Source organism: Coptis chinensis, unplaced genomic scaffold (genome assembly GCF_015680905.1).
Source record: "Coptis chinensis isolate HL-2020 unplaced genomic scaffold, ASM1568090v1 utg4374_pilon_pilon, whole genome shotgun sequence".
NCBI classification, from domain to species: domain Eukaryota; kingdom Viridiplantae; phylum Streptophyta; class Magnoliopsida; order Ranunculales; family Ranunculaceae; genus Coptis; species Coptis chinensis.
In genome coordinates this window covers 44,801-60,277 of record NW_028238153.1, presented here as the reverse complement: position 1 = coordinate 60,277, position 15,477 = coordinate 44,801, and the positions used below count along the sequence as shown (strand labels likewise).

General features: G+C 38.0%; 1 protein-coding gene across 1 annotated transcript; it reads right to left on the bottom strand.

Moving 5' to 3' along the window:
- Positions 1–612: 612 nt before the first annotated feature.
- Positions 613–1,347, bottom strand: LOC147473145 (uncharacterized). Its single transcript, XM_086587769.1, has one exon. The coding sequence runs from the start codon at positions 1,345–1,347 to the stop codon at positions 613–615; it is 735 nt and encodes a 244-aa protein (XP_086443895.1).
- Between the last annotated feature and the right edge of the window lie 14,130 nt (positions 1,348–15,477).

The following is a 15,477-nucleotide window of genomic DNA, read 5'->3' as shown; positions in this document are numbered from 1 at the left end:
TCCTCATCATCCAATTCGCTTGCCATGGGTAACGATTTCATTTTTGAAAAAAGAGATTACATTTCTTTGAATCCGTCGCACTCGAAGTTTTCGATTCCTGCTGAAATAGCCATTTTGATCCCTTTTTCGACGCTTTGCAGCTCTATTAAGGCAATGGTCCGCTTGTTGGACCTTCCCTTACTCGCTATTGTGACTTGACCTCGATCATTTCTTATAACCGCTGCCATCCCGCCAAAGACCCATTAAGTGTACCGCCTCGTGTTTAAGTTTAGAGTTCCCTCGTCGCTTTTTCCCAGCCTCTGATGCCGCCTTCCTCACCGTCGAGACCACATCTACATTCCACCTTTCTCTCGAACAACTGCTTTCGGATCCCTCTTCCATCCTTATATCCATTGCTTCTAACTTTGTTCGACATCATTCAGAATTCTAAGCCACACCCGAAGCCAGGCCCCGATCTGTTTATTTTCAAAAATTTTTCATTTCGTGTTCTCCAAATCCAATATATGAACCCATTCCATCCTAATCTCATATCAAGGCCTTGTTTCGCCCTTTACCCATTGCCTTGCTCTGTACCCATTCGATTTCTGTTTGCCATGTGCTTGCCCTCGTGTTCTATTGTATCCCATTTTGTCCAAGATCGGTTTTGCCAAACCTCCTTAGAGTAATCACAATAATGAAAGAGATGTTCTCGTTGCGTCTCCACTTCCTTCCAAAGACAATATACATGTATCTCGTAGTGACTTTATTCCATTCTTTTTCATCTTCTAGTGTTTTGAGTCCTCCTTTAATCGCCATCCAGCTGATGAACGAGTGTCTTGGGATTCGATTTGAAAACCATACCAGCTGATGCCAAGGCACTAGTTGTTTTGTCCCTCTCAGTCCTTCATAAGTGTCTCGCAGGCTGTAGTCTCCATGAGTTGATGCAGTCCATACTAACTTATCTGTTCCTCCCATTATTTCTGTTCCATAGTCGATCTCTTCCACTATCTCTCTTATGTGAACCTTAATTCGATCAGGAAAGTGCCATTCTCCTTGTACTATAAATTCAGAAACCTTTGCATTTATGTGACATGTGGAGTTGTAAGTAAATACTTGTGGGAACTTATCTTTCAAAATTCCACTCGGATGCCATGGATCAAGCCAGAAGTTGGTGTTACTTCCGTCTCCTATTTGGTGTATAGCCACCTGAGCTGCTTCTTTCCTCTCTTTTAAAAGATTTCGCCAGCTCCAAGAACAGTCACTTGGAATCTTTAGTTGCCAGAAATTCCTACCTTTGATCAAGTTTCGGTATCCAAATTCCACCCATAGTGTATCGGCCTTTGTTAGTACTTTCCGGATGTGTTTCATGTTGGCCGCTTTGATTCACCATTGCCGATTCCTCGCCCCAGCCCTCCCCTCCTCATATGGGGTATTAACTCCTCCCATCCAATCAAAGCATGTGATTGGTGACGAGTCGTGCCCCGGCCCATAAAAATTCCTACACAACCTATTTATATCATCAATGATCTTCAGGCATAATAAACGATGCAAACCGTAATACACCGAGGTTGTTAAGGATCGCTTTAACTAATCGCAGCCTCTCCCGATATGACAATGCCTTTCCTTTCCAACTCAGATCCCGCTTTGTAACCTTTGTGAGTAAAGGACTACAACTGGGTGATTTCGATCTTGTTGTAATTAAGGGGAGTCCCAAATATTTCATCGGGGCTCTCCCCGCCGGAATTGTAGTATCCCTCAATCTCTCGTGCATGCATGTTTGCCATCCACTCCGCAAAATATATCTGGCTTTTTTGAACATTCACTTCTAATCCAGTGCAATCTTTGAATGTATTCAGATTCTCTTTTAGCTTTGTGGCTGTTTGAACATCCCCCTGCATGAAGGCCATCAAGTCATCTGCAAAGGACAAATGAGTTATAACTGGATTTTTACATTTGTGATGAAGCTTATACTCATTTGTTTTTACAGTGTAGTGCATGATTTCCGAGAACAAATCCATCACAAGGACAAACAAGTATGGGGACAAAGGGTCCCCTTGCCGTATCCCACGCTTTCCCTTGAAATACCCGTATGGTGCCCCATTGATCATGATTGAATAATGAGCTGATTCCACACACACTTTAACCCACTCAGTGAATCTCCTAGGCATCCCAACTCTATCCATAGCTTAATTCAATAGCTTCCCATCTCACTGAATCAAAGGCCTTCTTGATGTCCACTTTGATCGCGACATCTTGGTGGTTCTCGCAGATCCCTATGATAGTTATGCATGAGTTCGTGGGACAACAAGATGTTATCTTGATGCTCCTCGCCCGTGTAATGAATGCCGACCGGTTCTTATTTATCACCTTCGCATTATCCGCTTCAATCTTCTTGTCATCACTTTTGTAATACACTTGTATACCACTCCACAACACGCTATCGGGTCTATACTCCCCCAGATTGGATGGACTATGTACTTTTGGTATGAGTGTGACGCAAGTTGCATTAACTTCTTGAAGGAGCTGACCTGAGGTAAAGAAATTCTGTATTGCCTTTATGAAGTCATCACCTATAATTCTCCATGTACACTTGAAAAAGAGTGCTGAAAATCCATCACTTCCCGGGGCTTTTTCATTCCCTATGGCTGCCAAAGCTTCTATTATCTCGTCTCTGGTGATCTGCCTTTGTAAATCTGCATGGTCGACTTCATTTATGGTCTGCCTTGGCCCAATCTCTTGAAATACTGCTAGGTTAATCTCTGCCATCTGTTCTGGGCTGTACAAATCCTTGTAATATCTCACACATTCATCTCCAATATCATTGAAATCTTGCATGATGTTACCGTCTCTGTTTATCAAGCAAGTGATCTTGTTTACCACTCTTCGAGCTTGGACCGATCTAAAGAAGTAGGTGGTATTGCTGTCACCCACACTGATTACCTGATCGCGGGACTTCTGTTTGTAGAATCCCTCCTCCTCATATCGGGCCGCATGAACATAATGTTTAAGTGCTTCTTTTCCTTTGCGGATCAAATCTCGCTCGAGGCAAGATTTGTAATTCTGTTTTGGATACCGTCCCCTCTCTTCTTTCTTTAACTCTATCAATTACATTCCCTACTCTCTCGCGATTCCATACAATAAGAGCCCCCTTCGTTACCTTCAGTTTCTTCATAAAGACATACATTGGGTTACCCACTACTCGGTTTTTCCACGCTTCTTCCACTATTCGCATAAATCCCTCTTCTTTGTGCCAGAGGTTAAAAAATTTAAAGGCTCTTTTCTTTTGATTTCTCTGTTTCATCGAAGTTACTATCATGGACGAGTGGTCGGAGATGGCACCTGGGTTTAAGAACTCAGTTTCATGATCTTCAAACTCATCGATCCACTCTGCATTTGCCATAACTCACAAGTTTGCAACTTATTCTCTCCATTTGCTTGTTGCTCCATGTTAGGTGATTCCCTTGTACTTGATATCCACTAGTCCCGCTTGATGTCACATTATAAAAAGAGATCTGTAAAATGTTCTGGTCTGACTTCTATACCCCCTTTCTTCTCTTGTGGACTCAAAATGGAGTTAAAATCCCCCATTACTAACCATGGCTTTTGTATGATGCAAGATAAGTCTATTAATGCTCTCCATAGCTCTCTTCTTTCATTCATATCCACACTTGCATAGACTATTGTAATCACAAACTCTTCCCCTGATATAGTGTTCACTTCCATCGTGATTTGTTGCGCATCCTTTCTCAATAAGGTTGCTGTGCATACTCTAGGTTCCCAACAAAACCACACTCTACCCAATTCATTATGTGAGTAGTTATCCTCCATTGCCCACTGATTGAACGTTTTGTTAAACACTCGATATCTTTTTTCTTCTTTCACTCTTGTTTCCACTAAACCCATGATGCTCAGATTATATTTCCTTACCATATCCTTCACTTCTACTTGTTTGAAATTCATATTGAATCCCCTCATGTTCCAGCAGCCGAGGTGTGTACTCATTTACTCGAGTTTGGATGCTTAACGTGACCGTACTTGGCTGTCACTATGTTGTGTCTCCCTCCTTGAGTGGCATTTTTTGTGGTTCCGCTCCCCTTGTTTAGCTTTTTGCTGTGTGTGATCCTCTAGCGGCATTATTTCCCTGCTCAATTGGCAGCTCTGGCTTCCCCTTCTTCTAATTGTTCGATTTGCTTTTGTCGGCATAGTTTTTTTCCCTTTTCTAGTATTTCACTCTGCTGCCTACCCCGTCCCTTCTCTCACTCGCGCTCTTTCGCCCTCTTCTTCTCGATTGAACATTCTTTTTCTATTCGTTCACCTCTAACCGCTTGTCTCTCAGAAATTTTAGGTTCTGGCTGGTGGTTTGTTGTTATCCTCGTACCTTTGCTCTCTCATTTCCTTTCGTCCTCTTAATTCCTTTGTCGTCATTCCTCTCTTAACGGATTGTGCTACGCCTGGCATCATGCTACTTTCCCCTCGAGGTTCCTAGCCTTACATCGATGCTTCTTGGTTGGAGATTCCCAGCCATCATCATCATTTGGCACCGCATACACTTCATGAACTGCTCTCTGATTTTTCCCCGTGTTTGATCCTTTTGTGGTTGTGTTTGGTGCTGTGACTTTATCTTTATTCTCTTCTCCCTCGTACCCCTTTACTTCCTTCTTTTAGCCACACTTTATTTGTAGCCTCTGCTTCCGTTGGTTCCTTTTTGGGCATCTTTGATCAACGTGTCCGGAAGGTTTGATACTCGCACACCTCGGCGGCTTCCAATTGTATTCGAAAAGTTACTTTATATGCTCTCCTTTGATCAAGTATCACCGGAATGTGATCCGGTACGGGCATTGATTAATCGATCTCTACGCAAACTCTCGCGATAGTTTCAGGCGTGTCATATTCTCTGTTAGTTTATGCGGAACATTGGGATGCCCACAGCACTCCCCACTTGGCTGAAGCCGTCTTTGTTCCACATCTCCATTGGCAATCCTTTTACAATCACCCAAATTGGTATGGTTTTCAGTTCCCTCGATTCTGCTTCAACGAAGGTTCTCCACGGCCTAACTACAAACAATTGGCTGGCAATGTGGAAAGATCCAACATCCAATACCATCTGTTTATCTTCTTCCTTCTCAAACTTGTATGTAAACATAGCATCCCCATATGGTTTCATTACAAAACTTTTTATCCCCCATGCTCTACTTACTACATCCTTCACAAAGTTGTAGTTTAATCTTCTTCCTACAAAGGATCCCACCACTAGGTTATCGAATTTTTGTTGTACTCTTCAAATTGCGTGCTAGTGGCGTGAATGATGTGTTTTCCATTCACTATGGAGGGAGGGACGTATGATAGTCTTTGCACTTCCAACCGCCTTCTTTCCTATGACATCTGCCCATGAACTCTTTTCGATGGGTTCCTTATCGTGTTTCCAATCTTGGTCGCGGATTCCTTCTACTTCTACATTCGAGGCTCAGTACCTTCGTTTCTCCATTCTCGATCCAGGTTGACTCGATTTATTTGAGTTTCCTTTCCATTGGATTCGCGTTTATTTGTACGCTTAGTTACTTCTCGTGATCCGGGAATTTCTCTCATCCTCTTTGTTGCTAGTCATGACCATGCCACGTGCATCGGCGATCTTTGCCTTTGTATAGGTAGCTGCGATATCAACACATCTCGTAGTCCCATATGTTTCCTCTCACCCTCTGCTCCTTCATATTGCTTCATTACTGATTCCAGTAACTCCTCCTTTATCTTGCGGCATTTCAGATCTAGCGCCATCTTTTCCTGACGTTTCTCTTGAGAACCAGCAACAATTTCGATTTCTTCCAACTCCTTAGCCTCATCTTGTGGTTTCACTCCCCCACTTTTTTGCCATTCATCATCACATCTGCGTAGGACAATGTCCAGCGCAAGATCTTTTATTTGTTCCTTCTCTGTTTGAGGTTTTATCCCCTTAGCAGCTTCAGCCTCTGCAAGCTCTGTTCTTTTCCTGAATCTTCCTAGTGAACCTACTCCGTACCTCTTGATGAATACAGAGTTAACAAAGTCCATATGACTCTCCTCACTCGAGGAAGAGTCCATGTCCAGATCATCTTCCTCAGTCCTAACTCTAGTTGGTGTGCTAGGGTTTACTGCCTCTGAAGAGCCTAAACCGTGAGTTTTTTGCATGTTTTTTTTTTTTTTGTGAAAAGACCTAAAAACCCCTAAAGCTAATAATCACCCCTTAGAGGCCACCATTAACAAACCTAGCCTAAACGTATAATCGGGGATATATATTCTATACTGCTTAGTGTGTGAGTTTGATGAATAGTTGATATTATTGATTTCATTGCCGGTTAGACTATTTATTATACTCAGACATAGTTCTTGCTAATAGAATTCTTTATCAAGGCACTGCCATAGTACTTGGTCAGTTTTGTATACTTCTACTAGAAGAGATCGAGATTGAAACCCCTAGTAAACTGGAAGTAGATTTTTTAGACTTAACCTATGAGACTTGAGCTTTATACCCATTCTTTGGAGAGTTCTTACGTGAAAAATCTAAGCTTATGTGACTTAACCTCTTTCAGTTCTTTATGTTGTTGTGATGTAGTCTAATTATTTCTTGCTTTGGTTAATCACGAAGTGACATCAACTGGGGAGATAACCATTAAGTCTTGTAGTATATTCAAAACAGAGTATCATACTGATAAGTTAAGTAGTGAACCCATTCAGCCTTTATCCCACCTAGTAGGAACATCATATTAAACCCTTTTGAGCCTTACATAAAACATTTTCCATCATAAATCATTCACCCAACTCCAGACAAGGAGTACAACCCAAAACCTTAACTGTCATACCCATATGTTTATGAGAATACGAAGGGCACAAGGAGGAAGAAATAGCCTAAAAGAAAGATTACAAGAAAATTACTAGAGAGATACAATGAAGACCATGGATTACGTTTCTAAGTAAAAGAAGTTAGTGGAAAACAAACATATCCAAAGATTAATCAAGAATATACCATTGATCAAGAAAAAAAAAAAAAAAAAAAAAGAGCTGAGCAAAATTGATGGAGGCCAACACAAAGGAAAAAATTTCTTTGCAATACAAAATTTGAAGACATCTTCCAAGAAAGAAGCAAAACCCTTAGTATTCTTCAAAAACCTTTTGAATCCTTTTTACATTTCCTTCATAAACCAATCTCAAAGCCAAGTTACAACCCATGACTTATCACTACGGTATGATACAAAGTCTAGAATAGGTGAAAGGATGCTAAAGCGAAGGACCTGTCACTTCATATGTGATTGACATTCTTTCCATGAGACTACTCTCATCCAGAAGTTTGTTTTTCAAGGTAGCATGTGGGATGTTCGTATTCTTTATTCTTTTCCCCATATATATGAGGTAAAATAATAGACCATCTTCTGAGAGATTCTTTTATGAGAGTATGACCAGTGAGGATTGAAAGTCGAGATTATCTGTCTAAAGGTGAACTATAGGGATTTCGTTTCTTGAATAGGAGAGTATATGATATTAACTAAAGTACACACATAAGCCATGGTTAAGAATTTTGTCAATTTTTACTATCTCTCAGCATAATCTATGAGTCTTTGCAACAATGAAGTTAGCAATGGAGACTCGTCCATTGGATTGAGCATTAAGTTGGTAAGGAATTTCTCTCTCTGAAAAATACTATCATTCTTGAACATGCTATTGATTGATTTTGTGGTTATATCACGAAAACCCCTCACGAGACTATAACTTCGTCCTTTTAGGGAACTTAAATGTTTAAACCTATTGCATATGGTAAATACAATCGCGATGCCTGCGAAAGTGAGTTAGGATTTTATTTTTGTTATTAGGATGTGATTTTAAACATTTATCTCTTTTTATCTTATTTGCTAAAAAACTAGCAAAATATTAGTTGGGGGTTATGATAAGTGCTCAAAAAGTGTATTTTAACCCTCAACTATACCTCTTAGTGGACTAATCGTATTTGTAAGTTATGTTTTATGACTTTACATGTGAAAAAGAGAGTTTTGCAAAATATTAAAGTAAAAGGTGCAAAAAGGAGCAATTTGGAGCATTAAGGATCACATGAGGTTCATAGATAATTATGGAGAAGGCCAAAGGTTTTAATGTAATGAAAATATAGGACTTTGGCCTGTTTTAAGGCTTATTTGGAAGCCCAAGCCAGATGGACCCGTTACTTGGACCAAAGCCCACAATTAAAGAACAAAAGATGGAGTAGAAAAGGAAAAACGGACCCATGCATCGGGACGATGATTTTCAAGACTAGCTTCGTAAGGCCCGGATGCATGAAGCCGACCTAACAGCTATACATCTTTAATGTTTTTAGAATTAGAAGTTGGAATTGGAAGGATGTCAATATGTAATAAGAAATTAGGTCCAAAAACCCATGTTTGAGATGTTTCTAGAGCTCATTATAACCCTTATATAAGAAGCTCCGCCCTCAATGCCAGTTGTAATGGCAATTCACATTCATTCTTCTTGTCTCCAGAACTTGAGGCAAAGAGAGGTTAATAATAAAATATTTGATTTTCACTAGCCAAGTCTTAATAAATTAATCTCTGTAGTCTTATGTTCTTATTTTCTTCTTCTTGTTCTTCCTTCTTCATAGAAGGATAACTTCTCCTTCAAAGGAGGAGATAAAGCTGGTGCCTAGGGTTCGAAGATTCTTTTGGTTCATGGTGTTCTCTAATCAGGTTAGTTATTTATGTTTTTAGTTATTAGTCTTATTGCCAACACCAGATGATGGAAATTTATGTTTTGTAATATAATATCATGCTAGTGTTCTTTATTTTTCTTATAGTAGTGTAGTTCTTTATAGTTATATATGGAAGTATTCTTTGTGTTGCCCTAGAAGGGGTAGCTTAGGGAGTGGCTGACTAGGAGAAGTAGTATTTTTTGTATATGTCTTAAGTGGTGATTCATTTAATGGCTGCCTAATTAGGAAGTACTCCTTGATGTTGCTCTCAATAATATATTGAATGGCTACCCAAACTTACATGAAAGGAAAAAGATATTAGTATCATAAACAGAGGAACAACCTTAATTAAGTAGAGATTGTTAATGATGTTTCGTCTAATAAGGCATCAACACTCTCTTGATTGTCTAATTGTAGTATATTTGTAAGAACAACCATGAAACAAAATGTCATAGATCAAAGATATTGGTGGATTCTCTTGAATTCACTCTCATATATTCTTTTATTTTTAATAGTTTAGCTTAGCATTAGTTTAATTTACAATCTCTACAACGCTTTTAATCCCTCAAACCCCTTTCCAGTCTGGCCCTTCACGACCTACTACAACTTAGAAATGGAACGATATCTTATTCATCTTTTACTCATTGAGGGATAATTAGGTTTTGATTCTTGTAATTCTGACCAACGACACCCATCATCCATCGTCATTCATATACTCATTCCATCATTCCCATTCTCATTAAACATTTGAATTAAATAAATATCAATAATCAACAAATTGCCAGGGTTGTTCATTCTGAGTACACCTATCAAATGTTGAAGCCGAGTTGGAGGTATCGATTCTTACTTCTGATTTTGTATCTTCACTAGACATTTTAAGATCACTAGAAACAATAAATTTTGAATGATTACACTACTTTTTTCTAGTATCAGAACTATTATCACTATATTCAGTACGATCATATAAAACATCATTTATAATACACGTATCGTAATTATGAGGTGGAGGAGAAGGAGTTCTTAGAGGAGGAATCCGAAGTCTTTAAATACGACCTCGAATTCTTAGCCAAAAATCCATGGAGGTAGTACGCCTAAAATTACCTAAGGTTTTTCTTCTAGCCATAACTGAAACAAGATAAAATTATAAATTCAAAAAACCTAAAAACCACTTTAGTATCGAAATTCAAAATATCAAAAAATTAGATGCAAACCCTAACCTTAGAAATAAGGAAGTCGGAGAATAGATAAACTAGAAACAAAACAAGTTCTAAAAAATAAATTTCTAACCTGTTTTAAGAAGATCTAGAATGTTTGATGAAAAGAAGTAGATTGATAAAGAAGAAACAAAATCAACTTTGGTAATAATCTTCAAAAGAGACAGAAATACTGATAGGTTTTGTGTAAGTTTTTAATTTTTGGGTTTTATAGATATGCACCCCTATTTTGAAATGAAATTAGACTTACAACCCCCAAACTCACACACCATGAAATGTCTCTGTTATCTAATGGTAAAATGTCCTAAATACCCTTGCGTGTGTAAAATTACCTAAATGTCCCCTTGACTTCAGAAGACCAAGTTTTTTTTTAAAAAAAAATAGAGCACACGTGTTAGCATCTTATGCACTCTAATCAATGGTCACGATTGCAAGACCAAAAATCATACCCTAAATTTTAACCAATAGTAATTTTTAGTAAGGTTTACTATTCTCTCTTATCTTCCCTTACATCTTACATCATCTTCTCCACTACTAACTCCTAAAATGTCGTCTACTTCTTGTTAATCCAAAGAACTTGTTATCATGGAGATCCAGTATCCGTTAAAAGGTCCAATACACACACGAACCTAGGTCGATTGTTCTATGGATGTAGACATTACAACAAGAACAACCCAGAAGCGTCTTGCCACTTTTTCGACTGGGTTGATAAAATCCAAATCGTTTATAAAACAAGGAAGAAGCATTAGAGGCAAGGTTGAAGCTTTAAAAGCAAAATATCGTAGACTGAAGATGGTGAATCGTCAATTGGAGTTGGAGGTGAAGAAGATCAACAAAGTCAAATGGTTGTTGGTTGTTTGCATTATTCTACTTTTGAAATTATGGTTATCTTAGAATGGGGGTGTTTATCTAGTTATAGGTTTATATTGGGGATGCAAGTCTAAATTAAAAATAGTAATGTTGGGGGTGTTTCTCTAATTATATATTTAGATTGGAGGTGCAAGTCTAAATAAAGTTGTGAACGTACTTGTTAGTTATTATAGCTGTGATGTCGTAGTTGTACTTCAGGTGTAATTCCTCTAGTTGTGGTTAGTCTTTACTAAAAAAAAGCAACTAGAACTTTGAGTTAGAACTATTTTTTAGACTTTCATTGAGTTTTGAATTAGGAATTAATATGTGAACATACTTTTTCATTAATGGTATGGAGTTATGAAGTTAGATTTTAGGTAAGAATAAATGATGTTAGTAGATTGAGACAAATATTGGAGACTGTGTTTTCTATTGTTTTCTATTGTTTTCTATTCTTGTAAATCTAACAAGTTCCAAGAAGAACAAAGACCTCTATAAAGACCTCTTTGTCTAGTTTGTTTAGGTGTAGGTTGTTTTATGGGTTATGTTGAGTGCTCTTGTCTGTGTTGAGCACTGTCAGGAATGGTTAAAGTGTTTTGAGTCTTTTGTTGAGTGTTGTCTTCAGTACTCTTGTTATGTGTTGATCACTCATTGAAGTGTTTATTCTGTGTCAGGCCCTATAAATGTTGCTCTAGTTTTAATATTAACTTGGGGTTTCAGTTTTAAGTTGCTTACCATTCTTGTATTAATCTTGTAACTAGAAATAACTTCATAAGAAAATTACCTCATGATCATAACAAATTAAAGGTCATAACAAATTAAAGACTCAAACAAAACAAAACCACCAAATTTCATAAGTAAAAATTGCATAAGTAACAACTTCACTAACATTTCATAAGTAAAAAGTGCATAAGCACTAACATTTGTGTCTGACAACTAACAAAAAACCAAGTGTCTACTAACAAGGCAACCAAGTGACAACTTCACTAACCTTCACTCCAAATGACAACTAACAAAAAACCAAGTGTCTTAGTATTAACAAAGCATTAGTTACTAACAAAAAACTTAAGTCCACTCCTATACCAACCCCCATCCCCATCACTTGGGTCTGACAACTTGGAACTTCTTCCTTGATGTTGGGAAGGGGCCGGGAGCAAGAGGAGGCAATCTTTTCTTAGTTACTTTGAATGGTGCAACCCCGCTTGTCCTGGTGGCACCCAAGGCTGAGATGCTGGTCCTGGTGGCTTAAAAGGCTGAGATCCTGGTCCATGTGGCCTTGGCCTTTTGGTTGCTATTGGTTCCCTGACAGTTCCCCCATCAGTAAATGCTACCTGGGCTGCTGCAAGCACACTAGTGGATGACTTAGCTAATTGCTTAGCCAAGAAATCACCAAATGTGTGCCTTTGTTCTGGTGCTTGATAACAAAACATAATATAAATATAAATATAAATTTAATGACTGTAATCAACCATATAAAACATAGGGAACATATGGCAACTTAACACAATTACAAAATAGGTTTATACCTTAAAAACTTTTGTAGTTTTTTATCTTGTTACTCTTGCTGGTTCAAAAGTCAGAGTTGCATGCTCAATTGCTGGTTTAAGAGTTGATGCTACAAAGCTTTCTTTCGATGCTTCAATTGGAGCTAATTCTTCACATTCTAAAGGCTGCTTACCTTTACAAGTCTTCTTCACATTGTGCCCTAGTTGTTTGCATTTAGAACAAACCTTCTTTGCTTGTGATGCTGGAGTGGAGTCTGGAGCAGGAGCAGGAGCAAGAGCTGATGCTTGTGATGCTTGAGTGGAGTCTGGAGTAGGAGCTGATGTTTGTGATGCTTGAGTGGAGTCTGGAGCAAGAGTTGATGCTTGTGAAGCTTGAGTTTCCTCTGGAGATTCATTGACATTCTTACCTTTCTTTACAGCAGGTAAACCTTTACAAGTTTTGGCATTGTGTCTTGCTTGGTTGCATTTTGAACAAATCCTCATTTTCTTTTTTAGTATAACTTCTTCATTTTCTCCTCTAGTCCTTGCCTTTTTGGGCCTTCCAATGCCTCTGAAATGTGGAGGTGGCATTATTTGTCTGTCAAGATCCTACATAAAAGATATATGTTAGTCATTTAGTAATTAGGAAATTGCAAAAACACTATTTCAACATATACTACAACTTACACAATTCACAGGCCAGTCAGACATATTTGCCATTGGCATGATGTGTCCCATGTAAGCAAGCTTGTAGGTAGACACCCAATAATAGCTACTACAATATTCTTTCAAATACACTCTCCTTAGATACAACACTGTCACTGCATGTACACAAACTATACTAGACAACTGCCACCTCATATAGCTGCACTCATGTTCAACTAAGTTCACACAAAATCTAGTTCCATTTTGAGTTTTCACAGTTACCACCACCTCATTGCTTGACTCCACATGATACCAATGGACTTTTTTAATCAGTTCTTTGATTCTCTTTTCCACTTGTGGGACTAGACCATCATTATCCCATTCCTTAGCATGTTCCCTCCTCTTGTACAAAAAAGACATTAACAATGTATGATACTTGTCAACAAAAGGAACTATAGGCTTATCCCTCAGTTCCAATATCCAATTGCTAAAAGACTCAGAGAAGTTGTTGGAAATATGATCATACTTTGAAGTTAGATCAAACTGTGACCTAGCCCAACATTCCACATTTTCTTTTAGCAACCATTCCTTGGCTTCCTTACATTATATTTCTAGCTTCTGCATACACTTATCAAAATCTATCTTCTTATAACACTTAGCTGCACCCCAAACTAAAGACTCTAAGTATTTTGCTTTAAAGTACTTTTTGAAATTCTTGAACATATGCCTAAAGCAAAACCTATGGGGATTTCTAGGAAATTCATGTGCCAGAGCCTCAACCAATCCTTTCTGTCTATCATAAATGAATGTCACAGGTTCAATATGTTCATCTAGTCCATACTTCTTCATTATATTCAAAAACCCCCTCCAACTATCTTTATTCTCAGACCTCGTTATATAAATGGCTATAGGAAACAAGCCAATTGTTTCCATCCAAGGCCACCATGCTTAATGATCTTAGCACTTTTCAGTGTTTTTAGAAGTTGACTTACTACGTGCTAAAACTCAATAATTCCTTACTCACTGTTTTTTTTTTCTTTGAGAATGTCAATCTAGTTCGAGTAGGGATTTCGTTCCAACTTCTAAGACAAGAATTTAAATGATCACAACTGGAATCTACACTTTGGAGAACTAAGTGAGAAGGATTTTATAGATAGATTTTTTTTACACAAGTTATCTAAAATTTGTAAGTTTGTTTATAGTTAAATGAAAGAAAGAGATAGATAGGGAAGGATTAATCCTACTCATGCAAGGCCTAGCTACAAGTCTTTTAGAAACAGGTCACTACCATCTCAAATCCCTAACATAATATACCTATCTCTAAACATATCATGCTAGCATGTAGAATTGAAATGATATTTCATCTCTGAAATATCATTCAACTCCTAGTTCTACTTTACAACAATTGATCAGATAATTGTCAATCTCTGTCATTTTGGGACAGGATGAAAAATAGAACCTAAGTCTTTTAAGTAGTGATTTTGGAATCCTAAATTTGTAGCATGATCCTCACATGAGCATCATTAACCCTCCCCTTGGGAGAGTTTTAGCTCATGATCCTAGGATTGAATTAAACTACAAGAAGATATGTGAAATGAAAAAGAAAGCGAATGAAACAAGAAAACTACAACCTGTTTACCTAAATGAAGAAGAGTTTTTAAAAACTAGAGAGAGTTCCCCCATTAACAAGTTACAAACTTTTTCTCTAAAAACTAAAAACTAAAAAAACAAAATTAAAGACATGGATGTAAATGAAAAGTAAAAGTCAAGGAAGTAAAAGCTTCTTACTCCCAAAATCAGCCCCCCTTTACATAAGAGAGCCTTTTTCTCTTCTCCCACGTGAAACACTCTTCTCTCATTTATTTTTCACTTATCCACAACTAACCCCCATTTAACACCTTTCATTTTTTTAGATAATCATCACCTAAATCCAACTAACTCATTAACTTCATGCAAGGTGTCAAATTTGCACCAATTATTTGCACCTTTGTCTTGACTTGCATGATGACTCATCAAATCTTATGGGCTCGCCTAGTGGGTCCACGTCGGTCAATCGATGGCAGATCCGGTCTTTTGGCATTTTTTACAACTTCCCGCCTATTTGTAGAGTTCATCGTGACCGATCGTCGGAGCAGCTCACTCGTCGCGATTCGAGTCCCGGGTTCAAGAGATATGAGCTTCGAAGTTTGATGCTTACGTGCACATAATCCCGTTTATTTGGATTCTGTACTATTTGAGTCTTTGGGCTTTAGTCCAAATTTGTTGGGCTTCACATGGGCTTGATCGGAAGGCATGTGTATACTCCCTATTCCGTGCTTAAATGCTGGCTTTATCATCATTTTACATTAGTTGCTCTAACCTGCAAAAAGCACGAAGATGCGATTATTTCATGATTATTAAGCACAAAATTGACCGAAATGTTATGTCTCTACAGGTTTTTATAATACAGTTTTGGGTGCTTATCACTTAAGCATTGCCCTCCATACTTCCCCTTCATAAAACATACATCTAGTCCTATGATAGGTCTACATCCATTCAAGAAACCATGCAAAGAAGCACGAAAACAAACACACATATCCTCAAATTCCAAAGTACCATCAGT

What these genes read in the sequence shown, in the direction of transcription:
- LOC147473145 (XM_086587769.1), bottom strand. Translation starts at nt 1,347, where the DNA reads ATGAAACACATCCGGAAAGTACTAACAAAGGCCGATACACTATGGGTG.